The following is a 27457-nucleotide window of genomic DNA, read 5'->3' on the forward strand; positions in this document are numbered from 1 at the left end:
TCCCTGTTTCTCCATTGTTCTTTCCCAGCAACAACAGGGTGATTTTTACGTTTTCTTCTCTATTGCTAATAGAATTTTTTCACAAAACCTGCCAATTGCTGCAGGCCTGGAGGTAGGCCTGAAAAAAATAGGCTCTTTCTGATGGGCTGCCTTTCTCGGCTTCTCAGGTGGGATCCCAGCTGCTCAGGAAATGACGAGCTCTTACTCCTCCCCTTAGTGATTTAGTGCAAGTCTGTCAAGAGAAGAGACAGCAGGAAAGCTTTTTTTATTCCTAAGAGTGATAGTAGAACTGCCATGAGACTGTAAAAACAGGGGCTACCTTTTCATCTATTCTGCAGTGCCTGGTCTATGATTTGAGAGAAGAGCAGTCCTGTGCTGCAGCTGAAATTCCTTGGCTTGGAAAGTGGAAAGGAAGAATGTGTCATCTGTGGCTGAAGGTAAGAAAGTAAAATGCCTGGGTAGGAGCAGAGGTGAGCACGGTGTGGGATTGATGAGAGAGGGAGGTGGGCAGAGCCAGTGACTCAAATGGAAGGGGGGATGAAAGTGTTTAGAGCTGGATCAGAAGGCGGTGGCAGGGCTGATAGCAGGGAGACTGTGAATGGCACAATTGCTTTACTTGTTTTTTGGAAGAGCTGGCTGTAGTAAATGTTTTGTGCCCAATGGAGGTAGGGCTTGGAGGACTCCAAAATCAAGAAACTTACTGACCAAACAGATAACTCTATAATAGAAACAGTCATCTCCTTCCAACTGACACGCACTTTGTATATCTCCATTGTTTTCTCCACTGTAATTTTGGTACTTGTTCTGTCTTTCCCTCGTATGCTCAATGCTTGTCAAAGAGATGTTCTTGGGGCTGTTGTCACCTTACTGTCTGAAGGTATCACCTCTTTGCCAGTCTCTCTGTGCAATAAGTTAAAATTCTTAGGGTCCCACCATGTTCTTCTACTGCCCCAAATCCCTGCTGGTCACAGCTTTCTCCCTTCGTGCTCCTGCTTTTGTGTCTTCCTGTGTGTATACAAGGTCTTTCCAACCTTCTGCTCCCTAGGGAAAGGGAATCTTTTCCTGGAGCCATTAAAGAAGTCAGCTAGATTTAATAATACAATAAATTAAATTTGATAGAATCATGGTAATATGTGTGTGCTTGAACATAGTGACTGGCTTGTTACTAATTTGCCTCTTCCTGGTTCTTCTCATTTTTTACTTCCAATTAGTGTGTAACAATTAAGATTAGATACCATTTTCCCAGATGAGATAAATAGCCCCAAGACTCAGCTGTGGCCCATGATAGACCACTTACTTATGCTGTCAAAAAAGACAGTTGTGGGGTACAGAGGGGTTGTTCATTTTTGCAAGAGAGCTTAGATCCATATTGATTCATTGACACAGCTTTAAGTTACCAGACTCAATGACAGAGTCCTCAGTATAATTGTTTGTGGCTTCTACTGCACTTACTTCCTTCAGCAGTAGCCCTGGCTCACCATCTGAAGGTGAGGACTGAGGGTGCTTGTACCTCCTTGACTTTCAAAACTTAGACAGTCCTTTTCAGTCTGTTTCCTTGTGGTTTGGTGAGCAGTTGCCGGGGGGAAAAAATTATCTAATGTGTTGTGGCATTTTGTTCAGTTCTTTTTCCTTAACCTAGAACAAAACCAGCAATGCTCTCTAATGAGGGATGAAGTAGATATGTGTCAAGAACATGCAGCAGTTCTTTCTTTCTACCCAAATGTGATCAGAAGGTTATTCCAGTTAGCACAGAATTTAGTTAATTTATTCTAGTGTCTGTGGAAGATGCATCTTTTGCTATAGGAACTAAAAAAGACTGGTCCAGAAGTTTCCTCTCTTGTGAATATTTTTAGAGTAATCTTCCAGGCTTTCAGCAAAAATAAACCTGGACTTGCAACATCTATGAGATGAATATAGGACCCACTGTACTGCAGTTAATCAGGTTTTGGTAGCAGGTTGTACATAAACTGTCTGTGTTACCTTGATTTATAAAAAAATAGAGGGTTTCAAGTGATAAAGCAAACACTGGAAAAAATACACAGCAGAATTAGATGACCTGTTTCTTTGCTGCAACAGAAGTCTTCATGTCCTTCACTGTAAAATCACCTGCCTCCTTGTTTCCAGCCTAGCTGGGGGTTTCCTCAGTGTCTTTTCCAGGGCATCTCCCTGTAGAGACATTAAAAGCTTTCAGCAGAGTATATTTTGTTGTTGGGGTGACACTTTCCTGCTTGCCTTCTGCTTTTTTTTTTCATGCATGGAGCCCATGGACTCCTATACCCCTGAAAGCCTAGAAATAATGATGTGCTAATAACCTTATTGCTCACTCACGAGGGAGTGCTGTCTGCAGTGAGAATTCCCCTTTGCTGCTGAATGATGTGTCTGCGAAACTTGCAATGTTGCTGTACACCCAGCAGATGTGGGGATTTGGTAACGAGGTCCTAAGGATTTAGGGAAGTTACTTTTTTACTGCTGAAGAGATTTAAGAATGATTTTGTTAGAGCTTGGTAATCATAATACTGCTGGCCTCTGCTGCATTCAAATGAGCAGCCCAGTCCTAAAGCTCTGCTGCTGAGGGTAGCACTTAGTCCTGGAAAGATGCAGTGATTATGTGATTAGCCAGGAGGCTGAATTCTACCATTTTCTGTGTGCGGTTTAGCAGTGTTAAACCCTCACCGAGGACCTAGAGTTGAAATAATCACTATCCTGTTACAAGTTTCCTGAGTTATCTGCTCCTCAGACTTTTATTGCCATAAATAACTCTGGAAGTCAGGCCTCTATGCTAGAAGTGTTAAGTGCTGCAAATAGTATAGAAGATGACTCATGTAGTGAGATGAAGGTGGAGCATGAATCAGTAGGAAGAAAACTGATATACAACGGAGACATCCTGAATGCAGATGACACAAAAAATCTGAACAAAGCAATCTTCAATCATCATAAAAATGAATCAAAAGGTTGTTTTTTTTTTTCAAAAGAAAAAACCTCAAACTTCTGTTTAATGAGAAAGGCCATTGTAGTGAAAGCCCAAAGCGAGAAGGTATTGCATACTGACCATGTTATTCCTTACCCAAGATAAACTGTGGACTGCTTGGGAAGAGAGGGATGGAAAATTCTTCCCAAAATGTCCAAACAAAGCAGAGTATTCAGCAAGCAGGTTGCTTTCCAGATTGTTCTGGGTCTACATAAGGTAAGAAAAGAACTTATCTTTGAGCTAAACAGTTTTTGGAGATCAATAGTCCTCATAGCATCAGTGAACCCACAGTGAAAGCTAACAGCACTGGAAACACTAAAATAACCTATCCATGTTCCTTGTAAATGATAAGTCATGATAAGGAGATAAAATTCCCAGAGACCGTTCCATTTGAAAAGACAGCTTTTGGTCCTTTTGCTTACCCTCTGGCTCACACAAACAGGAGTGCCTTTAAAGGTAGACTTGGAAAAAAGGTACCCGATAGATGACATCCTACAGCTGTTGGTGCACTAATGAACTAAAGTGTTCAGTTCTGCCTATAATTCCAGTCCTGCCACTTCTTGGGAGAAGGAATGTTTAAGAGCTTAATGTAACTCTTCAGGGGTGAGAATGAAACATTTTCACATTTGCCATCAGCTATGATTCTTTGGATATTAGGAAAGGGTTCCTCGTTGAGGGGGTGGTCAGGCACTGGAACAGGCACCCCAGGGAAGTGGGCACGGCATTAAGCCTGTCAGAGTTCAAGAAGCATCTGAATGACACTTAGTCATATGGTTTAGTTTTAGGTAGTCCTGTGAGGAGCAAGTGCTGAAATGTAATAATGCAGAGAAGCCTAGATACCTGTGTCTTAGATGAAAGCTCTGTCTCTGCTAGCATTTTTATTAGAGCCACTATTAAAATTGTAGAGGCTGGTTTATCCCATGGTGTGTGTGTGTCTCTTCCTTGGCTTTGTTATGCTAGACCCTCACAATGTTGCTCTCAAAAATGTTACACTTGCTTAGAAACAAGTGTAACAAGGCATCCTAACCTGTACTGCTTAGAGTTCCTTTGTTCCCAGTAAAGTAAGAGATGGTCAAAAGACTGAAGACTTCTAGCACAGCTGTTTCACAGGTAATGCTGTCAAGGCTTAAGGGATGCAGATACTTACAGGGAGCAGAATTATGGACATGAAGCTCTAGCAAGGTTATCTTTATCTCCAGTATGACTGTAAAAATAATCTAAAACCTGGTTGTACTTGTCTTTTATGGTGTTATAAGGGCTATGAGTTCATTTCTTCATTGAAACTAGTGCTGGATTGAAACTTGGCATAAAGATATTCATGCTTATTCATGGTCAATTGCAATATTTCAGATGTGAATTTACCTGTGTGTTAATGCACAAAATCCAGAGCTGCACATTGTAACTTGCAATATGTCTTTTCTACTGCATCTGTGTTCAGAGCATTTAGTCCATTTATTCATAGATAATCTGCTGGATTTGAGCTTTAATGGAATAAGTTGTTCTTATGGGAGGTAGCACAGGCTGAGTTTTCTATTGCTGCTAAGGGAGAGCTAATAGTTAACAGCTAGTGACAGATTTATGTTTTCACTTGTAGGCTACCCAGCAGTGGGCCCAGCTTAAATGTAAAAGATCACTTGGAAAAGTTGGCTTTGTTAGCAAAAAGTATGAAGTTCATTTTTAAAAGCTGTACTGATTTTAAGACCAGAAAAAAGTGCCTTTCTCCTGTTCAGAGGATAGAAATTCTCTAAGGAGAAACAGCACAGGCTGAGTTTCTGTCAATAAAAGAATCTGTGTAATTTAATACCAGACAGTTTTTTAATACAATAGGCAAGTGTCTGCTCTTTTTTTTTCCTATCTTATGAAGGGGAAAAATACAAAAACCTGCCTGCAGTATGTTACCTAAATTTATCCACAGAGGGAATAATCCTCTTGGATACTCAAAAATCTGTCTGAAGGAAGTAAGTAAAAGCTATAGGGAAGCTGGAGACCCTCCATCCCCATTTTCTAAAGTGCTGACAACAGGAAATGTGTTAGGCAGCACCAGTGACCATACTGTAAGGTGGCACTTGCTTTAGTCCTTCTTATCACAAAATATGAAAGTTTCTGTTTGATTTTTCAATAATGTGAGGCTGAGGTTAGAGATGTGTGAATGGCTTGCCTCAGATGAAAAAGCTATTCAGAATCATCCTTGGTTTGAGTTTGAATTGTTCCTGTGTTCAGGCAGTGGTGGGATCATGCTTTGGACAACACATATTCATAAATATGTTAAACTTCCTACAGATGTCCTGCAAACCTTCTCCCTCCTGCAATCTGTACTCGAAACCCTATCTGGAAGAAGCATCTGATTCTTAACGAAAAAGAATAAAATTGAGTTCAGAAGCCAAAATAAATCTCGGGTTATTATTCAAAATGAAAAGAAAATGGACACTAGCTTCTTAGTCAAATATCAGGTTTATAATTTTTTTAAAATCAATTTTTTAACAGTTCTTTAGTCTGAGATCAAATATGAATTGTAGATTTCTCAGAAGTGTGACTTCTGACATCTTAATTTAAGTGTAATTATAAGCCCTGACAGCAGTATTTCTTCTAGTTTCATGGACCTGAGAACCAAGTTTGTGGTATGTAACTGCTGGTGAGTTTTTCAAAGAGCAAGTTCTTAGTACTGTTATCTCCTTTGCTGCTATTTGAAACAAGCCCAGAAGCTGTAAGCAACTGGAAACTACTGCCAGGGTCTGTTGTATTAACACCCCTACAATGCAGTTCTCCATTGTTTAACAACTTGCTTCGTGTGCGTAGAAACTGAATCTCAAGGTGCTCACAGCATGGTCAGAGCTGTAGCAGGGTCCTGTTTCATATAATAACACTTACCTTGTTCTCATATGCTTCTCCAATTCTGGCAGTGGTATTTTGGCTCTTAATTATTCCCTGCATCCTCAGCTGTTCAAGAAGGTTTGATGATTTTTGCCTGTTTCCTCTACGGGTGATTTACTGATGAACTTGCTGATGAACAGTGTGCCTTCAAAAGATGAAAATGTTAAAACTTTACACTTGTAGAGCACTTGGCATTCAAACAAAGCTTCATGGTGTATTTCCAATGCCAGAGCTTTTATTTAAGAGGTTGCATGCTGAGACTGTCCAGTGGAAAAGCCCTGCTGGAGGCTCTATTCCCTGCTTAAACTTTGCAGTAAGCTTTTTAGTTGCTTGGAAAATGGTGCAGGCACCTAGTCCAGTTTCTCACCGTAGTCAGTTATGTGCAGAGGGAACATTCAGGAAAGCATGGAAGCATACGCTGAAGACGTTTGAAGCCCTTTTTTGAGCAAGTTCCAAAAGAAGGTCCATAGGGAACTCTTGATAATTTGAGTTCTTAAGGGTTCTGTGATCTGGTTGAAGAAATCCAGGCTGGGATGGGATAGCACAAGCCTACTAATGAACCATATTGTAAAGATCACCATGTTCTTCTGTTAAACAACCCAAACTTTCATGTGCTTTTGTGGTCTATGATTTTTGTTGTAACAGCGTTGATACGTTTGTGTCGGATCATAAGCATTCCAACAATTATATGTTTATAATCAGCAATTAGAACTAAAACCCAAATTATTTTGATAACCCTTCTTAGTGGCTGTTTAGTTTCCACATATTAGACATGAATAAACAACGAGCAACTTTATTGCCAAGAGCCATCAGGTTTTTCAGCCCTCAGCTGACAGTTCTACCATCTGCTCAACCTCTATTGGCAGAAGTGAGAGCTTTTGTATGAAAAATGCTTGGACCAAATCAAAATTGCAGTGATTTGACATCTTCCAGTCTTTATAAGCGGAGTGATTATGACAACATCGTCTTATTTTTCAGTTGTAAAACAAAAATACAGAACATCTACCACCTTGTAGAAGCTGACTCCATACCTCTCCTAAAATAACCGAACCAAAAAGCACTGGGGTTCAGCTGTCAGTCAGAACATGTAAATGTCAGAAGCCAGTATACAGCAAAACACATCTTGGCAAAAAATAAAAGCAGGATGAGTGGGCAACACTGACAAGTGATATCAATTTGTATTGGTTCTACTAATCCATTCAGGAGAAAAATGTAGTTGAAGTATCTTGGTATGGTATGGGTTGGTTTTTTTTTTTGGTCTGGAAAAGAAGATTGAAGCATGATTTCAAAAACTTTCTGTTTAGAAATTTCCTGTGAAGTTATCTTTTAGCAAGTGGGAGGAAGAGGAGCTTAAAATTAGATGAAACCATTTCAGAGCAAGCAAATAATTTCGTTCAATATGAAATGAAATCCTTTCATCAAATCCTTCTGTCACATTGGGAGTTAAGTCCTCTTTAATGAATAGCAAACACCACTAATTATTCCTTTTGTGTTCAATCTGAAATATTTTATTACAACTTGTTTATAATAAAGAGTAAACAACAACTGTAGATTCTCCATTTAGCATGTTTGTGAAATGTAAGCTTCATAGCACTTGAAAAATAGAAGAGTTAAACTGCAAAATTAGGGTGGTTAAATGCACCAAAAAAATAGTGCTGATTTTCCATTAGTAACTCTTATTGCAATGGTACCCTAAGATTATAGAAAAGTTTGGGTTTAAGTGTTCGCTTGCACTTAAAAGAAAAAAAAGTTTTAGCACACCTTTGCTTATTGTCATGATGATTTCTGGAATTTTTATAGTTTTTTTCCACATCATAACTGGCCCTGCAACTTTTAGTTGCAAACTTTAAGAAATAACAGGGTATCTACTTACTGTCTTTACCTGCTGATAGTTGGGGCATTTGTATTGACCATTCTTTTGTAAAAACAAGCTCATTGTAACACCAGACTGACAGTTAGAGAGGGTTACCCCTGGGGACAAGGCTGAATTTGTTCTCTTGGTCTGTTCCAGGCATCTGCCAAGAAAAGTATCTACCCTGCTGTCTGTTCTGGTAGTGAGGGTTGAGTCATGCTGCAGAACATAATCATCAGCTACTCTCTGCTACTATTGCATGGTTTTAAACCAGTGCTAAGAGCTCAATCTGTGTGGTGTCACAGCATGAATGTTTTTGGGTACAGAAGTTGGCTTTAACAATAGACCTTCAAGATTATTTCCTCCTAGGTCTCTGTGGGGCTGGTATGAACTTCAGTTACTGTTTACCTGTGCTTTGGGAATCTCTTTATCTGAAAAAATGTAAATCTTTCTGGTGGTTCCTTGGGGAAGTTTTCCTCACTAATCTCATCTTCAGGTTTGGCACGATCCTTTGAAGCGCCTGTTGGCTAAGCTGCCCCAACCTGTGAGGGAACTGTCTCTGTTCCATCAGTGCTGTCATTTTTAGTCTACACGAAAATGAAGAAACAAATGGGAAAAGCTCCTCAGGCTTCTAAACATTTAAAGGGCTATCTAGAGTAGTCCCATAGAATTGGCAGGTTCAGAGTGCAGTGGAAAACAGAGGCATTCCTGATATACTTATCCATGTTCTGTCACAGGTGGATGTTGATGGTGAGTGAAGGTCTCTTGGACTATTTTCAAAAGGAATCAATAACCTTAAGCCTAAATGTGTCCATAATCTAACTGACTCTGTTGGAGTATTGTTTCAGTACTTTAAGTGCCTTCTGTATGTGGAACATTAGTTAGAAATTTAAATCTCAGTTTTAAATTAGCACTTCAAAAGGTGTTAACATTTGCCCCTTCTAAACAACAGCTTTGAACCTCCAAATAATGCAGGATTAGAGCCTAGATGTATTCTTGTCTTCTCTGTATGTTTGGACTTGAGCCAACTCAACTCTCTAAGCTTCACAAAGTGGCTATATATATATCTACATCTATATATATCTTGCATATATAGTATTTGCATGTATACAAGCTCCCTGCCTTAAAATAACTTTTTGAGGCAAAATCCACCTTGCTGCAGTGTTGTAATTCATCACTCGTGTGGGACAGAAGTGCCTATAATTGTATCTTTAATGAGACAAGCAGGACAGACTGTGAAAAGCAACTTTTCAGGTGCTCTAAAATCAGATCGTGCTCGTGGGCAAATGGTGAGTCTGCTTCCACTGTAGCATAAGGATTGTATTAAGCTGAGTGAGTGATGGCCCTTCTCTTAAAGAGCTCCCTGAGAGAGTCAGAGCTACCACTAACATCAGCAAAACCATTGCTCTGTATGCATATGTCCTTGCACACTTGCGTGCTGAGACATCTCCTAACATACTTTATACAGAGTCTGTGGAAAAGAAGTCACTACCTGGCTTTTGACTTCCTGGTTTTTCTGTGGCTCCTCAGAAGACAGCTCTGTGACTGTGACCTGGTTAGAAACATTGCAGCTCGTGGTGAAACTGTGACCATCTGCTTCTCCTTGCTGCAAGTCCAGGGAGTAGGAATGCCCTACTATCTTCCTTGAGTTTGGTTATTTATTATCACCATGGAGCCTACCTGTTGCCAGGGCTTGTTACTACAATAAATAACACCACAGAAGGCTTTCTTGTTATGTCCTGGCATACAGACCTCATTGTCCTTGTCCAGGCACCCTGCTCAGAAGCTGAGAGGGAACATGTTTCTTCTGCACAGCTGGGATGTTGGTCTGGGAGCAGCAAATCTGTTCAGGTCATTCAGGGTGTTAGTGAACCTCCTGTGGGAACTCAAGCTATTAAATGAACAGGATACTGTCATGTAAAATACACACATATTTCAGCCTCTGGTTGCATTTTTTAAGTACTCTTCAAAACCATTAGCCATTGGAAAAGATCAGTTCCAAATCTGGAATTCCAAGCAGCAAGGCAAGCTTTTAAATGGGAGAAAATGTCATCAGGAGACAGGGACAGGCTGTAACTAGGGAAAATGTTTTAAGCATCCTTTGAGATCATTGTACAATTTTTTGATTACTGTTTGAGTCTGTTCACATCCTTAGAACTAGATGTCTGTGGCAGATTTAAAAGAAGAAAAAAGCACCCATGGCTTATACTTTCAAGAGGTTGTTATAAAAGATAGCACAGAAATGTTAAGTCAGTGCTGTCAGCTGAAGATCATATCTTGGGTCACTTGCGCTGAGATCATCAGCTGTTATAAGAAATAGACATATTTTTCCACAAATATTTACATGAAACAGACTCTTTGTATGAAATAAGGATTCGAAACCCTCAAATAATTGCTAATAACTATGAGGAACTTTTTTTTTTAATTTTTTTTTTAACTTCCTGAGACCATGGTAACAAATAAATGTCAGCTTGTGACCTTACTCTGTTTCGTAGTGGAAAACTTTATTTAAAACTTGTGATTTTTTTTTTTCTGTATATCAGAAATGGAGATATTTACATGACTAATGCCTCTTTTAAGTAGTAAAGCCAGTGGACTTTCAGGATCAAATGAACCCCAATACTGTGTGACTCCAGCCTCAGAGATCACTCTGGATGGCTGGCTGCAGGCAGCCTTATGTGTTCCCCTTGTCTTCAGTCCAAACCCTCAGCTGGTCGGGTTGGAAAGCTGAATAAACTCATTTGCATGGCAGTGAGCCTAAAGTGATCTTCCCTGCCCCAGTGTGCCTTACTTGACTGTGCAAAGCACTGCCCTAAGGTTCGGTAGGGTTTCCAGGTTCTCTCCAGCTTGTGTCTCTACCCAGCTCGGAGCACATGCATGTGGCTGTACCTGCCTGTGCAAGGAACTCTGAAATGTGCATCTACCATCTCTTGAGAAAAAAATGTCTTCCAAGAAATCTTGTTCTTGGAAGGGGACCTGATTCTTGTGTCCAGCTTGAATTCACGCAGAATGCAAGTCAAATAACCTTTTGGTGTGTGGGTGTTTTGTTGTTGTTGCTGTTCTGCTTTTTCTCTCTTTAGCAGATGTTTGCAGGTTGCATGTGATAATGCTGAAATGTGATTGCTGCTTGATGTATGGCAGAACATGATGTACAGGCTCAGCTTCTTGTTTGCATTTCTGGTTAAATGCCTGCTGTGATGGTGCAGTTCTTACACTAGCTTTTAAGTAAATAATAGGTGAAATTTTAATCCTTTTCAAAAAGGTGATTTTTATTTGCTGCTTCAAACACAGATAAGGTGATAAAACGGAAACAATGTCAGTTATAAAAGTAAGAAAATTGATTAAATGTAAAATCATAGGCTGTAGCATAATCAAAAACTAGGTAAGCTTTATGATTTATGCTTTACAAATTGATTACTGGCACATAAAAGTCAAGACAAGTGATAGTTTGAAGAAATAAGAGTACATGGCATATAACAAGTGGCATGAATTTTGCGCCCTCATTCATATTTATGGAAAAGAACTTTCTCAGATCTCAACAGGATTTGTACACTTAGAGCCTGATCTTTTCATATCTGACACACATGATCAAATTGACATGGTGAATAGTATGGTTTGGAACAATTGGAGCTACAGGCTTTCAAGAGCAGACTGCTCTCATGCTGCTGATGACTGACGACAGAAAAATCTTTCATTTTAGCAGCTTTCCATTAAAATGTAAAATTAAAAATAAGCAAGTTTCAGTACAGTCAAGGCACCAGGATGTGGGGAAAAAAGTGCAGGTCTCTATATGCCTTGTCTTGTGAGAATGAAAACAAAAGCCAGTCACAGGGATGTGCATGCTGGAGAATAATCAGTACACAATCAGAAACAGCTGTTTCTATAATTGCTGGTGTTATGTGGAGGAAATTGAAATGTATGTATATTTTAAAATGAGGAGAGTTGCTTTTTTCAAAACTATCAAATCTGAAGCTGTTTGGTGGCTTGCAAGGAAAACTGAATGAGAGGCAGTACATCTTGGTGTCAGCAACCTTATCAGCTGTCTTTGATTTATGCACCTAAATTAATGTGCTACTGCAGAGAGGCAAGAAAATTACTATCCATGGAATGGCATTCCTGATACACAGCAAGGCTTTGCTGGTCCTGCTAAGTGAAAGATTCCCATGTAGTATCACTAGCTTGACATGTATATAGATAAAAAGCACTCTCCTAGTCTTGGAGGCTGGCTGAAGTTATTAACAAGGCAAAGCTTGGCTGATTTGGAGGGGAGAGGCAAATTTCTGGCATTTTTTAGTCTGACAACAGTCCTGCTGACTTCAAACGATAGAAAGCAACAGGTTGGATTTTTCAGGGACTCTGAGCAGCCATATTTCTCTTTGAAATTAGGACTGAATAGTCAGGTGGCTAAAGAGGAAGTGCCCTGACTACTAGTGAGCACAAGTAGCCATCTGGGGGAGAGTGTGAGGCCAAAGGGACTGAAAAACTGCAGCCCATACTGTGCCTGAAGAGGGAAAAGGGTGCCTGTGCTCTGATGACTCGCTGCAGCCCCAAGGAGGAATGTGTCCACTAGAGACATGGGTGATGGAGTAGAGGGGGAAAAGGCACTCTAGGAAATGGGGGCTGCAGCTGGGATTGAGTCTAGAGGCTGGTGTGGGCAGAAGGCAAAAAAAATGAGCTGGGTTGTGGAATAGGAAGAAGGAAAGGATAGGAAGAGAGATGAGGAGGTGAGCTTGGAGGCATAAGGTGACTGGAAACCAAAGAGGTTGGACATAGACTGAAACTGAGAATTTTTGCAATTGAAGTCAAAGCCTCTACAGTTTGTACAAGAACTGCTGCACTTCAATGACTGGCTGCTTAGCTAAATCCAAGTTAGATTTCACACACAGACGCACTATATGATGTTTCTTTCCCTGCAGTTTTCTTCAATTCCCAACTCAAAATCTTACCTGGGTGGTAGTAGATGGATTTGTCAGTACTTCCATCTCTGTTTCTTTCATGTCAGGCCCCAGATGGACTAAACAGCTTCCTGAGCTGGCCTTCAATACGGAGCCTGAGTTTTGACATACAGCTTACTATTTGTAAAACTGGGAAGCGGATGATGGCTAAAGTGCTGGCTGTAGTCAGTGGACTGGCTGTTGGTTGTGCTTTGCTGAACCAGCTCCATGGCTGGCTCTTCTCTATGTGTGTTGTATTTCAGTGCTGTATGTGATCCAAATGCTGTACGTAATCTCTCCATGGTGACTGCAATGTATTTGTTTCTATTTAAGGAGAGAAAGAGGTTTGGGTTTTCTGCCAGAATTCCCACTCAGGTAATTACACTTCTGCCTGCAGAAATTCCCTGTAGCTTCAATTGTAGTAGTCGTTCTTCACTCCCACTACTAAAAAGTGCAAACATGGACCTGCTGCTGTGTTTTGGGAACACAGCAGTGGTTGCTCTGCTGAGGCAAGAGAAGTGACCCTGCTAGGCATCCTTTATGGCAGATTTGCCCCTAGTAAAGATTGCTGCATCCAGTCATGCTACTTTGCAGCTCTCATCTTTCTGAGGCTGACTTTGGCATAACAAGTTGGTCTTGCCAGTGATACTGCTAGATGATAGTGAGACAGCCAGCTGGAAGCCAATGCAAAGATGATTAAGAGCCAAGAGAAAACCATATGGAGAGAGAGAGGGATTTCTCTTCGCGGAGTTATAAGTAAAAGTGTTTATGTCTTTGGATCCCACTAGCTGTTTTTTTTCCCCTCTTTGCATCAGTTTTATGGGTGGGAAGAGGTTGCAGCTGATTAGCAAATTCTACCAAATCTCTTTAGCTAGAACAAATGTTGTAAACAGTAGATATTTCAGGCAGCTCTGTCAATACTAAAAATTAACATGCCAACATTGTAATGGTAATAGCACATATGTCATCATTATTATGCTAATGTTAATTAACTACAGTACTATATAGGATACCAACATTATGTAAATAGTATTGTTTTGCAAAATATGAAAAATACTGAATGAAGGGCCTCTTGCCTCAAATTTAAGTGATGTAGAGATTTATTTTTTTCTGAACTTATGACAGCAGAGCTAATAAAGTCTAGCTCAGTCTGGAAAACACTTCTGCAGATGCTTAATTACCTTTGAAGTCAAAGTAAACACAGGCCTTGTTCACTCAGAGCCTTATACAGGGATTTAAAACAGAAGATGTCCAATATTAATAACTTAAGACTCATCCTACATAGTGTAGATAGTAAACAGAACCAAGACAATTGAACCAAATTACTGATTCATGGAATTCAGTCTTTCTGTTCACAGAATGTTCACACGCAGATTGTGTTGCTATTGAATGCATTTCTTATTCAGATTTACTAAATGAATGTTATGGTGAGTGTGTGGGTTTAAAGAAAAAAATTTTGTTAACTAATTCTGTATAGATCATATCCTCAAGATTCAAGCTGTTTCACATATGTTATTGTTTCAGTTTCCTTGACTGACTGAATGCTATTCAAGTAAATAGCACTGAAACCCTGCTTGAATTAGTTTTAGGAGTAGGGGTGCTTATACTCTCTCTTTGGGGTTGCAGGTTTCTCATGAGCATGGCATAGTTTAAGGAATGTCTGACAAATAGGAAATGGGAATTTCTGTTAAAACTTGGTGTCTTCCTTCTTCTCCAGTAAGAACAAGTCAATTCTGCCAATTACTAGTAGAGTCAAGTACTGTGCTACTTAGTTGAGAGCAGGGTGTGCCAGTATGTTCTCTTACTGTAATGTTCAAAGCAGCTTTTGCATGGTGCTCTCTTGAACAAGGATTCAGGCTGGCTTTTCATAATTTTAGTTGCAATATGGTGAAGTACTAATTGTCTGTGTGTAGGTGGGGGGGCACAGGTATTTGATTGTAGGAGAGTTTTTTGAAGGACAGATCTTCACGGTGTTCAGAACCTCTCCATTGTATCCCACCTCTACATCCAATTCTGTGCAGAACATAGCTTGCCTAGGAGATATAAGAGCTTTTTCTTCTCTATCCAACGAGGAAAACTTCATGAAGCTGAAGGATGGTGCTTATCTGAAGTATGTCTTTTGTCTGTATCCCTCTTTGTTCTTTTTTCCCCTTCCCAAGCAACAGCAAAAACCTCCTGCTCCTTACTTAAGTTGCTCTCTATGAAAGCTTCTCATGTCTACCTTAGGTGCTTTTGCTCTCAGCCAAAACATACCAGCCTTTTCTGTCTTGCTGAAACTGCTTATGAATGTTTTGAGTGTATCTCTTGGTCTCAGTGGGATCCTATTTGAATTGATAGATGTTTTGGTCTTCTGAGAACTTGTATTTCTGCCACTAAAGTGTCTTTGAAGACTTGCATACCAAGTAGATATGAAATAACTCGTAGTGACATTTGTTCGTCCAAAATATTTAATGCAGATGAATCGGATGGTTTGGGAATAGTTCAGAAGTCTCGCATCAGTTTGGGCTGAGTTTACCTTTTCCTCAGGCCTTTTCAAACCCATACCATTTTACCATACCATACAGTGGAAATTGCTAGGCTTCTCCTCCTAAGTTGTTGACCTAAGCTGAACTACACTTTCCTAAGGGAATAAAGGAACATGGAAATGCAAACCCATGCACAGGGGCAAACCAAAGCCCTATCAGAATAGAGAGCACTCATAGAATCATAGAAAGTTAAGGGTTGGAAGGGACCTTAAAGATCATCTAGCCCCAACCCTCCTCTGCCATGGGCAGGGACACCTCCCACTAGACCAGGTTGCCCAAGGCCTTATCCAACCTGGCCTTGAACACTGCCAGGATTGGGGCATCCACAACCTCCCTGGGCAACCTGTTGAAGTGCCTCACCACCCTCACAGTAAAGAATTTCTTCCCAATATCTAACCCAAGTTTCCCCTCTTTCAATTTGTGCTCATTAATCCTTGTCTATTGCTACAGTTCCTGATAAAGAGACCCTCTTTGGCTTCCTTGTAGGCCCTCTTCAGGTATTGAAAGGTTGCTATGAGGTTTCCATGCAACCTTCTCCAGGCTGAACTGCTCCAACTTCCTCAGCCCATCTTCATAGGGGAGGTGCTTCAGTCCTCTTATCAAATTTGTGGATTTGTTACAACAGTTCCATGTCCTTCTTATGTTGGGGACACCAGAACTGTATACAGTATTCCAGGCGGGTCTCACCAGAGCGGAGTAGAGGGGCAGAATCCCTTCCCTTCACCTGCTGGCCTCGTTCCTTTTGATGCAGCCCAGGATTCCATTGGCTTTCTGGGCTCTGAGCTCAAATGTTGAGTTTTTCATCAACCATCACCCTCAAGACTTTCTCCACAGGGCTGCTCCCAATCACTTCTCCACTCAACTGGCAGAAGTGCCTACAGGTATGGATGGTCAGAAGGATAAGCATCAATAAGGATCTCTTGTCAATATTTCTCCAGCCCTGGGTACAAGCTATGTGAGATGCTGTGCTACCAGAGAAGGAAGTGTGCATGTACAGATAGTCTCACCTTGAGATTCTGTGCATCACTGGGATAAGACTGTGGTTAGGGGCAAGTTACTCTACAGGGAATGAAATAGGCCTGTGATCCCATGCACTTCTAGTTGGGGGCAGACTGGGAATATTCTAGGCATCAGCCTTCCTTTGTTGTGAAGTGATGCTAGAGGTCCTTTTGTGGTACAGGACAGCTCTGCCTCTGGAAAAGTGCTGTCCCAAGAGCACCATCTGGCTCTGAAGTGACCCAGGATAGTGGACAGCACTCAAGCCTGGGTAAACTGCTGTCCTTGCTTGTTCCTGCCTGCAGTTTGGGCTTTGTGGAAGGGCTCAGGAGAAATGCCATTGTCTGGAATCTACATATCCGGCAAAAATACAAAGGGAGACTGTCTGACTTGACTGCAGCTTTCCTATACTAGGAGTGAAGGAGATTTGTGAAGTTAATTAGACTCCAGATTTGAACTTTCCTCATGGGTGTTAGAAACCGGCATTCTCCTTTCAGCTTATATGTATATAGAGCTGCTACACATTGAACTTGGGATGCTCCTGGAATGAGAAACGGAGTGTATGACATATCTATCTGCTTTCCAGGGACTGCCTTGTCAGAGTCTGTGATTCAGCTCTTTGCCTTATGGATTAGCTTGCAGCATTCATGTACTTTTAAAATTTCTTTTAAAACAGTTTGCTGAGATGAAGTCTGTGTGGTTAATTAGATCTCTGCCACTGTTCACAGAATGCTGTCTCTGCTGTGCAAAGCTCTTCAAATACCTTTTTCCTCAATTTGAACAGGCAAAGCACTGGGCTCTCACGCTTCCTTGGCAGGCAGAAGGGTTGATGTAAGGAGCTACTTGTTCCTGGTGGCATTTCTGTGCTGCTAGGAGAGTGACTGTGCAATGAGGTGGAGGAGCCAGCACTCATTTCCTGGGTCTGGTAGGAGCATGGGGCTTACTGCGTTGCCAAATGCAGTCCATCCTTACTGGGAGCAACACATCATAGATGTACTTTTTGCACAGTGATCAAATACCATTTTAGCAGATGTTTAATGCAAAATTGTCAGAGCTTCTAAGGAAGCTGTACCACAGCTTTGCTCCTCTGCTCAGAAACAAATTCCTTCAGATTCCCAGCCTCTTTTATCTGTGACTGGTTCATAGTTCTGTGTATTTTAACCTTTTGTGATCCCTTCTTCCATCCCTCGTTTCAGTGTGTCCCTTCCCTTTGTCAGGGAACATTCCTCCAGCTTCTGCCCTCTTCTGAGTGAGGGACCTTCATGCTTTGCCTATCCTTGCCCAGAGCCAGTTCTGTTCAGCAATAGATTGATTTCATTTTTCTGTCTAAATGTGGAATAATCCAGATTTGTAAGTGAAAGCTGAGATCAAAAACTTGTTGTTTGCTTCTATTTAAACAAAATATGTTTTTTTAAAAAATAATCTGAAGAGGTTCCAAAATTTCTCCTGAAACATTTTTCACTCTCTTCTATTTCAAAAAAGATTAGCAGAAACATGGAACTGCTTTGGCAGTTGTGGAGATAAAATTAAAAAAACATGAGCTAAAATGCTACTGCTCAAGCTTGGGGGGGCGGAGGCCGAAGAATGTTTCCTAGAAACATACTTGCTGTGTGGCTAGGACAGCTTTTTGGTTGGGGAAATACTGCAAATCTATTCACTTCACATAGGGACAAGTGGTGATATATCAGTGTGCTGTGTATCATGCATATACTCTTACTATAGAAAAATCTTGCTTTCAGGAAGCTTCCATCTCTGGAGTGGAAGGCAGCAGCTATTTTTAGTAGTGTGCTGCTGCATTGCACAGGAGAGCACAGGATGATGTTGTTTCCCCAACTCACTTCATGGATGACTTTGCTAATTTACTAAGGGAGGACTGATGACAAACCAGTACGACCCGATGAGCACAGACACAGCTTCATGCTTTTTTGAAAGAAGTCAGCAAGGCTCTGCTGGTGAGCAGTGTAAAACAAAACAACCAAAGTTATTTCATTAGAGAAGAGCTCATAATGCTATGCCCTGTAACTGTAAACACTTGCGATATCAGCTTTAGAAAACAACATTACAGTACAAAGCCTGGGATGTTTCTGTCAGGTGCCCAAAACAGTGGGCACTGAATTGTAAGAAGCTGGTTGTCAGGATGCAAAATGTCCCCTGTGAAAAGAGACAGCAAGACACTTGCATCTTAACTCCTGCTCAAACCCCTTTTCTGAAGATTTAACTGATTCTTAGACCAGGTACTGCCTCTATGTATGCCTGAGATGTATGCTGCATTCCTTAGAGGTAACAACACTCCCATGCTTTTCTGACATATGTGGTCAATTGGAGATGAAATCCTAACATGAAACCTTACAATAAAAGGTTGCAGTGGGCTTATGGAGCCTTTTCAGGCTGGAGTTTCAAAGTCAGCATTTTACTTGGGCAATGATACTAGCACCGTTACATTCACTCTTCTGCTGACAGCTGCTCTGTTGATTTTCCTGTGCAAATGACTTTTGGTTTTGCAAGTGGTACTGGTGAAAAGCCGTTTAAGTGCAACAGAACAGTCTGTAACTGCAGTAAATGAAAAATGCAAAATGCAAACACACAGTCAAAAGCCTGCCTCTTGTATTCTGATTGGTCATTTTTTTAAAACTGGTGTGGCTGATGTTTGGTGGAATGATTTTATACCTTTTCCTAGTGTGCATTTGGGTATTCCTTCCACTCCAGACTAGCTTCATTATTGCGTAAAAGAAGGTAATGTGCCCAAGAACCTACTGTTGTTGAAGGTGGTAACATTTGGAAGTTGGTGAGTTAGTTACTAAAGGACATTATTTCAGCAGTTTTCAGAGAAGAGATATGTAAAATGTAAAACTGTAGAACTGTCTAAACCTGGCAAGCACATCCATGATCTGCATTTTCCTGCCAGAGTTATTGTAAAAACAAAGCATAATTGCAGGTTATTCTGTTTACCTGTTTTTCTTCATGGAAACTGAAATATACACACAAAAACATGTTCAAAAATTAGGGATTTCAATGCAGTTTGAATACCTGTAAAGAAGTAGCCTTTATAACTTTTATAAAGCCTTGGGGTAATGTTTTAGCAGTTTGTCCTGGTGCATTTATAACAAGACATAGTGGCGATATTGGGAATGGGAATCATGTTTCATTGTGCATTTGTGAGCAAGGAGTTTCAGTTGTAATTACTTTATAAAGATGAAAAATACACTGATAAAGTCAGTCATATTTCAAGCTCTGAAATTTTCATTCCTATAAAGGAAGACTACAAATGGATTTCAGACTATTTGGGACTGTGATTTGGTTTATATACCTGTCATCATAGATCTTCAATGCTGTATATAGTTTAATATATGACTAACATAGTGGTACTAGTAATGCTTCTCTTCAGTGTAAATTAAGCAAATGTTCAGCCTTTAAATATCCACGATAATTTCTCCTGTTGTTTACACGGGACTCCCATTGTGGCCATTAAAGCAGAACATATGGCTTACTGATACAATGTCTGCTTCTCAAAGTATTTCACACTGTGCCTATTCTAGAACTGACAGGTATCTGACATGCACTCTGGAGCACTGAGAAAGAAAAATATCTTTAGATGCCAAAAACAGTTCCCAGGTGAGAGCTTCACAGCCAGAAAGGAGTAAAAAGTGCCCTCTGGCCTTCCACTGTCAATTACCTCCCCTACCCTCATGGTCTTCTTCTAAGATATATTGACTTATATTTAGCTTCCTAAGAAAGGAATTTCAAGTTTTTAATGCAGTTTGTTGTTTTATGCATACCTTTTCAACACAGTTTGCCCTTAGTTAAAGGGTGTCCACGCTGGGTGGTGAAAGAGCAGGCACTCTGTCCTTCATAAAGTTTACAAGAGCCTTTAAAATATTAGTGCTAGAATAAATTTCAAAGTGTGGCCTTAGTAGTTTTCTCTGAGAGCTCTGACAAGTAAGATGTGGCAGGTTTGGCTGTGATCTTTTATAGCCTTATATTCTTGCATACAGCCAACATCTTGTCACATAAGCTGCATGTGAAGACTACATAAAAGAGCAGTATTTTGCCATTCCTGTTACAGGAGCAGTAACCTCTTGCTGAAAGCAAGGCGGAGAAGGAAGATGGTGCAGTTTGGATTTACCATGGCTGAATTCTGCACTGCCTGTTTAAGGGATTTGTAAGCTTTTTGTCGGGTCATTCTGGATGTGGATGAATTTTTTGATTTGTTTCTGTAACAGCTGCTGTTTCCAAATTCTCAGCATAATTCCGCTTTTGCTTACCTAAAGTGGAATCTTGCTTCTGAAGTCTGGGAAGTCATTGCAGTGTAAGACTGGCCTGAATCCGGAATCCATATTGGCATGCATAATGGAAAATATCTCAGGGCTTAAATAACTAAGCTGTAAAAGGTCTTCCTTCTTGTTATTCATCCTAATTAAAAACAACATAAAAGAGAGATAAAAAAGAAAAAGAGAAGAGCAAGAGATTGGGAAGGTTGTGCTGTATTTTATTTACATGGGTATTCTGGTGTCAAAGCTGCTGTTTTATGTGATGAAGGACCTCCGTTGTATGGCTGGATCAAACCCTTAAAAGTAGACTTGCCTGGCAGGGGTGCAGGCATTCAGACACAGGTGATACAAGCTAGATGAATCAGCAGCTTCAACTCCAGCTCAATCACAGAACTGAGATCAAGTCAGCAAATCAACCACCTGTTTGACACAGGGCACAAGGCATGGCACAGCCTTGCAGAAGGGCAGTGTTTTGTATCAGAGGGGCCCTAGCCCAGTGGTGTAGGGGTAACCTTGCTTATCCTTTTGGGCTAAATGATCAACAAAATCAGCCCCTGAGACAGGATTCAGATGTTTGACCGATGGAAAGGGGTTGGGTTTTTTGTTGTTGCTTTGTTTGTTTGTTTTGTTTTGTTTTGTTTTGTTTTTTTGATACTGTGGTTTTTTGTTTGATTGGTTTTTTAAATTGGGAAATCAAACCAGGTTGGCCTTTGTGAATCTTTGTCCTGATTTATAAACAGTCAGGTCAACATGTGAGACTTGGAATGGCACAAAGGTACAGGGTTGCTGGCAAGTAGTCTGCACCTTGCAGAAATGGTGTTTTTCAGAAGCACTGGTGCTTCCATGACCCAATCAAACTTTACTTTTGTTGTAGAGCACCTGCAGTATAGCTTTCTGGGGGCTGGTCCTTTAAAACTGTTTGACTCGGCTGAGCTTAGCATAATGCAAACTTTTGTCTGCATTCCTGTTCCCTGACTCAAGTCTGCTCTGCAATGACCATACTGAGGGCTAGGCTTGTCCTGTTTTCAGTACATTGATCCTTGGAATTCCCCTGTAGGTAATTCCAGGCAACTGGTGAATCTAGAACAGAGCCGCAATTAATCACAAAAGAAACTTGTGATAGAGGTAAGCCTCAAGGCCAAATATAAGCCCATAGATGTGGAGGTGGCCTTCCTCTCTTTGCCAGTCCTTGCTGTCCTTGCCAAACCTGCCTGTGGCAGCTGTGAGTTAAAAATGCTCACTTCTGGAAAGCCCCACTCACAGCCCCGCTGAACAGCAGTTCAAAGATTGTTTTCATGCTTAGCATGTTTCTCTCCTGCCTCTTCAGAGATCATGTACAGATTGATGTTTGATGAGAGGTGATAATATTAACATCATTTGCCAGTTGAAGCATGAGTAGGTTGCACAGATTTTTTTTATTCAGCAAGCGACAGTTGCTGCCTAGACTCTGTGGTCTAATTTTTAACAGCTGGCTGTTTGGGTTGTGTTTTTGTTAAGTGGAGAGCCTATTTATAGGTGGCAGAACACATGCACATCCTTGTCTGTGCTACTGCAGATCCTGGTTAATCTCCCCTGATACAAAAGCCTAGTCTACCAGTTAGCATAATGTGTATTAAATCAGTGTGGGAGACTTAGAGGTGGGGTTTTTTTTTCCCTCTCTCTATCGCTATCTTGAAGCTCTGGAGAGACTGTGATAGCACTGGGACAGGCTGCTTGTCTGAAAACTAGGGGCAAATGTTTCTTATAGCTGATCTCTTCCAGGAAGTAGTCTATGGTGGTGGTGTCTGACACAAAATGTCATTAAGAGAAACATTCTTGTGGCAAAGGATCTGATTTTACACAAGGTATTTAATGTGTGTGTGCATCACATCCCATTTTTTACCCAGAGGAAGGCAGAGTTAGCCTTTGTTTGCTTCCTGAAAATTAGATGGCAGGCAGAGTATCTGTGATGATGGGAGGCTGGGAGCAGTGTCATTCCTGCTCAAGGGCTGGGGGAGAAGAGGGTGTTGGCTAACACCCAGCAGAGGAAAATCTATCAGTATTTGCACACTTGACACCATCAGTGTGAGCAGGAGTGTGGCCTTTAAGTACCCAAGGAGTTTGTCTATGGCACTCTGCTATTTAGAGGTGCTGCTTGCCTGGGTCACTGCTAACGCTGTTCAGGCTGAAAGTGAAAACACTGTGATTCTAGCATAGCACACAGTGAAGTGCTAATTACAAAACTGAAAACAAAGTTAAAAGAAAAATGAGTACAGCTCAGATAATTTCAGATTACAGTTTATAATTTCATATCATGTTAAATAGCATTTTTTTTATTGGTTGCTTTACTATCCCTTCTATGAGGTATTATGGAGGAGAGTGAGAAAGTAGGTTTCTCCCTGACACATGCTTCTTCCAGAGTTCACACACCTGTGGGCTGCTCTTCTTTCAATTTGTTTAAGAAGGAAGTCCCCTGATCTCATACATCTTTCTACACTGCACTCTTCCTAACTCAGGCTTGCTTGTTTCACATGTAGGACATGATATTTTAATTCCATCACAGGAGTTATTCTATCTGTCTGGGGAAAAAAAAATCCACCAGTTGCTGTTCTGTATTATGAAGACCGTAGAACCAGCCTGGTTTGTCTGTCCCTTCCTTCTCTGCCAGTCCCTTGTCACATGAGTCCCTGCAATAGAGAGTTTGGAAACAGTTCCAATATGTGCCTGTGAAGCAGGAGAACGAACAAGTTCTGCAGGGCACTGGAGTGAGCACAAGTACAGGCTGAACTCCAGTTAAAATGATGAGGTGTGCACTTCAGTCTGCATAATCGCTTCTCACAACATCGTCCTTAAGTGAGCAGCGTGAGAGATATAGGTGAACTTTTAAAATTTTAAATTGTTTCAGTCACTTTTCTGTTTATATCTCTCCTAAAGGGGTAGGTACTTCATTAAGTATTACATTCATCTCTCTGCATTTCGTATTCAGGCACGCAAGCATAAATACTGATGCACTAATAGCATGCATGACATCACAAGAGTGTTTTTATAGGATCATAGTACAGCATCCCCTGAGCATCACCTGCGAGGCTCACATTAATATCCTGAGGATATATTCCGCACTGACTGGCAATCCACTGCTAGCCAAGGATGGAAATGGATAGGCTCTGGTGCTTTCTGCAAGGGCACTGTGCCAGCATGATACAGATGATGGGGAAGAGCTGAGCAGATACTTGACATCTCTCTGTAAATCCTTCCTGTTCTGTCACAAGAGTATCTCATATAAATAAATAAAAGGGATGCAGTTAAGTCATGCCAGTCAAAAAAAATCTGAAGACGGACTCTGGCTGCCTGCCCAGCTGTGCTAGGTTTTCCAGGCTATGAAGCATATACTAGTGTCTGAGAAAGTATTTAACTTGTGATCCGTGGACTTCTGGAGACCTAGGATGACTTCTGAAGGAAATGTAAATGTAAATAAGAGGAGAAAGACTCTTGTCCTGGGATTTAAATCTATTCTGCAGGAGTCAGCACCACTGTTAAAAAATGCTGAGGTCTGTAAATTGTAAAAAGTTGATAGCTATGTTTTCTTGTTTATTGAAAAGTTCAGGAATGCTGTAGGGTCTCTGGCACTTGATGCCAAGATAGCTCTGCTTTTTCTATGTCACATGGACACTGGTGGGACTTTGATTAGTAAAAAAAAGATCTGTTGGTGATTCATGTGCCATCATTTGTTTTCCCATCAAAGTCTTGATGGAGTTGCTCCTGTGTGGGTGCTGAGCAGGCTGCCATCATTCAGTTTCATGTATCATGCCATTGTATTTTTTAACTTCCCACATCTGAGCAGGCTACTAGTCTAGTTTTTCCCTGGATGGATAGTTCTTCAGGCTTTTTAGGTTCCCAAGGGTAGTGCTGATGTAGTCGCTTAAGTGCAAGTTCCCTCAGAGCTACAAGGAGGTGGCAACACTGTATTTACAGTACTTGGTAGACAAACAGTAGTGAAAGCAAGTAAATCTATAGACTAGAACCAGTCTCTTGGAAGCATAAGAAATACACAGATCCAGGCTGTGCAATACAACATCAGAATTTTTTCCCTGCATCTTATTACTTATATATGTTAAAATTATATGTCAAAGTTATTACCACTTTTTGGCGTATCTATCTAACTTGCCCAAAAGTTTTGTCTGTAAACAGCCTTTGGCTGGCTTCGTGGCAGGCAGCATGAAATGCAGGCTGAAATCTCTGACCTCACAGCTCCTTCGTTCTCGTGGGATCCTCCTGAGGTGAAGCAGGACCACCCTGTGCCCCTTCAGAATGGGTTGCAAAGGGGTTGTGAGGGCAGCTCTGGTATGGTTGTGACCATGAAAAGGGACTGTTTTAACTAAAAAAATGAAACTGGAAATACGAGCTGTTTCAAAGAATCGTTCTCCTTTCTAAACTAAATAAATACAGCCAGATATTCCAGATACGTTTTCTTGAATCCTAGACCTATGGGAGTGAGAATGATGAGGGGAACTTGACTTGCTTCGATCCTTCCAGAGCAGGAAGCTGAAACTATTTGGTTCTTGAAGTTCCCTCTGCCAGTTGGAGTAGACTCAGGGGTTTTTTTGGGGAGGAGGTAAAGTGTGTGTGCCTTTCTCCTCATGTAGGGCTGGTAACAAGTAACTATTTCTTCAGGTAAGCGATCTCCTGAGGGGTTGGAATTTGGAAATCAATAGAACTTCTTGTATTGCTTTATTTGTCCTCAAATCTGTTTTAGGAATTTGGTTTCACTGAACCACCTCTAGGGTAATCAGAGGGCAAACATTCTGTGAGGTTTGTGCTCATTTAAACTGCTAAATTAAATTGTGGGGAAGCTGTAGTTGCTCATGTATATGATGGTCACGTTAGGATGGTAGTGGTGGGCTCACGTCTCCAGCCCCACAGGAGTCTTTAATGGAAGACATGGAGCTGTAAGATCATAGACTGGTGTGCAAAGTGACCTCAGGGTAGGAAGAGGGAACACCAACCTGACCAAACTTCCCCCCTTCCACAGTTCCACATGGAGGCTTTCAATGAAGAAGTCAAGCAGCGCTAGTTCTTACTGAGGAGAAGCACAGGGAGGTGTGGGAATGTTTCCAGAGCAGAATCAAGCACCTGATGGATTTCAAATGTGTGTAACTCTTAAATGAAAATTAAAAACCAGTTTGAGCTGAATTTCAATTATCACAAGATATAACTTAAAATAGCATTGAAGCTTAAGATTGAAATATTCATTTTGACTACCTGGTTTCGTCTGTGATACATGAGTTTTCCTTGTGTTTTGATATTGTCAAAATCACTTTACAGCAACAGGTCCCAGTAGATTATAATAACATCTTGTAATATTTAGTCTGTTAAATTAAAGGTTTACAGTAGCAGGATACGGTTTGAAAATCACTCTTCCAGGAGCCTGGAAGTGGGGAAGATGAGCTGTTGGTTCCCAATGGAAAAGACTGGCAAGTACCTCATAGCCGTGGCACGTGGTGGGCAGTGGAGGCACGGGTTTGTGGTGTGTCTTACTGCCAGTCTGTGACTTGGAGTGGCAGCAAAAACTCAGGACAGCGCAAACCCTGCTGGGGCTACAGCTGCAACCTCAAAAAACACATGAATCCCCCCTTCCTGGGTGTGAGTTGGAGCCATCGCAGACTTGCCTTCTCTGCTCTGCGCTCACAGCCCGTTCTGCTTCCCTTCCCTCCTGACCAACCCCGCCAACCCCCACCCCTGTTCGTCTTTGTCGAGGTTCGGACTCGGGAGAGAGCCGAAAAGCTCCAAGGAGGTTTCCATGGTTTTTGGGAGGGGTTCACACCACCGTCTGCTCTTTGACCTACTCCTCTCCCTTGACTGCCCTTGGGCAGTGCGGGCTCTCTGGCGTTCGCCGGGCGGTCGGTGTTCCCCGATGCTGGGAGGCACAGCGGGATCTCCCCCCGCGAGCGGGGCTTTGGCTGCGCTGGGGCCGCGACGGCGTTTCGGTGCTACCGCCTGGGCTCGCGCACTGCCGCGTGCCCCAATATCGCGCGCCCTCTCGCGTGCCGTGTCGCGCGGCCGAATCTCGCGCCGGTGCTCGCGCCCTGTCGCGTGCTCGAGTCTCGCGCATTGTCTCGTGGCCGGTCGCGCGGCGGTGCTCGCGCCCTGTCGCGCGCATTGTCTCGCGCATTGTCTCGCGGCCGGTCGCGCGCCGAGTCTCGCGCCCTGTCGCGCGCATTGTCTCGCGGAGGTTCGCGCGTGCCCTGTCTCGCGCTCGGGTCGCGCGCTGGTGCTCGCGCGCTGGGTCGCGTGCCGTGTCTCGCGGAGGTTCGCGCGTGCCCTGTCTCGCGCATTGTCTCGCGGCCGGTCGCGCGCTGGTGCTCGCGCCCTGTCACGCGCTGAGGGTCGCGTGCCGGGTCGCGTGCCGTGTCTCGCGGAGGTTCGCGCGTGCCCTGTCTCGCGCATTGTCGCGCGCTGGTGCTCGCGCCCTGTCACGCGCTGAGGGTCGCGTGCCGGGTCGCGTGCCGTGTCTCGCGGAGGTTCGCGCGTGCCTTGTCTCGCGGAGGTTCGCGCGTGCCCTGTCTCGCGCATTGTCGCGCGCTGGTGCTCGCGCCCTGTCGCGCGCTGTATCGCGTGCCGGGTCGCGTGCCGTGTCTCGCGGAGGTTCGCGCGTGCCCTGTCTCGCGCCCTGTCGCGTGCTCGGGTCTCGCGTGCTGTCGCGTGCCCGGTCGCGCGACGGAATCTCGCGCACCGTCTCGCGCCGGGTCTCGTGACGGCTCGCGCGCCGGGTATCGCGTGCTATGTCTCGTGCCGATGCTCGCGCCCCGTCGCGCGGCTGGATCTCGCGCACTGTCGCGCAGCGAGCCTCGCGCGCGGTGCTGGCGGTAATGGTGTCGGCCGCCAGGGGGCGCGGTGCCCTCGCCACCCACCCGCGGCTCCCCGCGGGGTCTCGGGGCTGTGAGAGGCTCCCGGCCCGGCAGCGGTCACGTCCCGCGCGTCATGTCCCGCCAGTAATTCTAGAGAGACTCTGGGATTTGGGCTTTTTTTGGTTTTATTTCCCCAATTTTTGTGTTTGTTTTTTCTAA

The 27457-nt window shown here is 42.5% G+C and overlaps 2 protein-coding genes across 4 annotated transcripts in view; one reads left to right on the top strand and one right to left on the bottom strand.

The window, feature by feature from the left end:
* The first annotated feature begins 352 nt into the window (after positions 1 to 352).
* Positions 353 to 27457, top strand: part of ATXN1 (ataxin 1) — a 348923-nt gene continuing 321818 nt past the window's right edge. For 2 of the 3 annotated variants that reach the window (XM_064664937.1, XM_064664953.1), the window contains exon 1: positions 353 to 437. The gene's annotated coding sequence lies outside the window, so the exon portion shown is untranslated. The remainder of the gene's footprint in view (positions 438 to 27457) is intronic. The other variant, XM_064664968.1, reaches the window with a different exon arrangement.
* On the bottom strand, positions 1359 to 12927 carry STMND1 (stathmin domain containing 1). The gene is given in 9 exon segments (XM_064673256.1): positions 1359 to 1398; positions 1400 to 1502; positions 1505 to 1580; positions 1582 to 1635; positions 2057 to 2118; positions 2121 to 2166; positions 5837 to 5937; positions 5940 to 6071; positions 12765 to 12927. Coding segments are annotated over 9 exon segments (777 nt in total).

This window comes from Pseudopipra pipra, chromosome 1, assembly GCF_036250125.1.
Source record: "Pseudopipra pipra isolate bDixPip1 chromosome 1, bDixPip1.hap1, whole genome shotgun sequence".
NCBI lineage: Eukaryota > Metazoa > Chordata > Aves > Passeriformes > Pipridae > Pseudopipra > Pseudopipra pipra.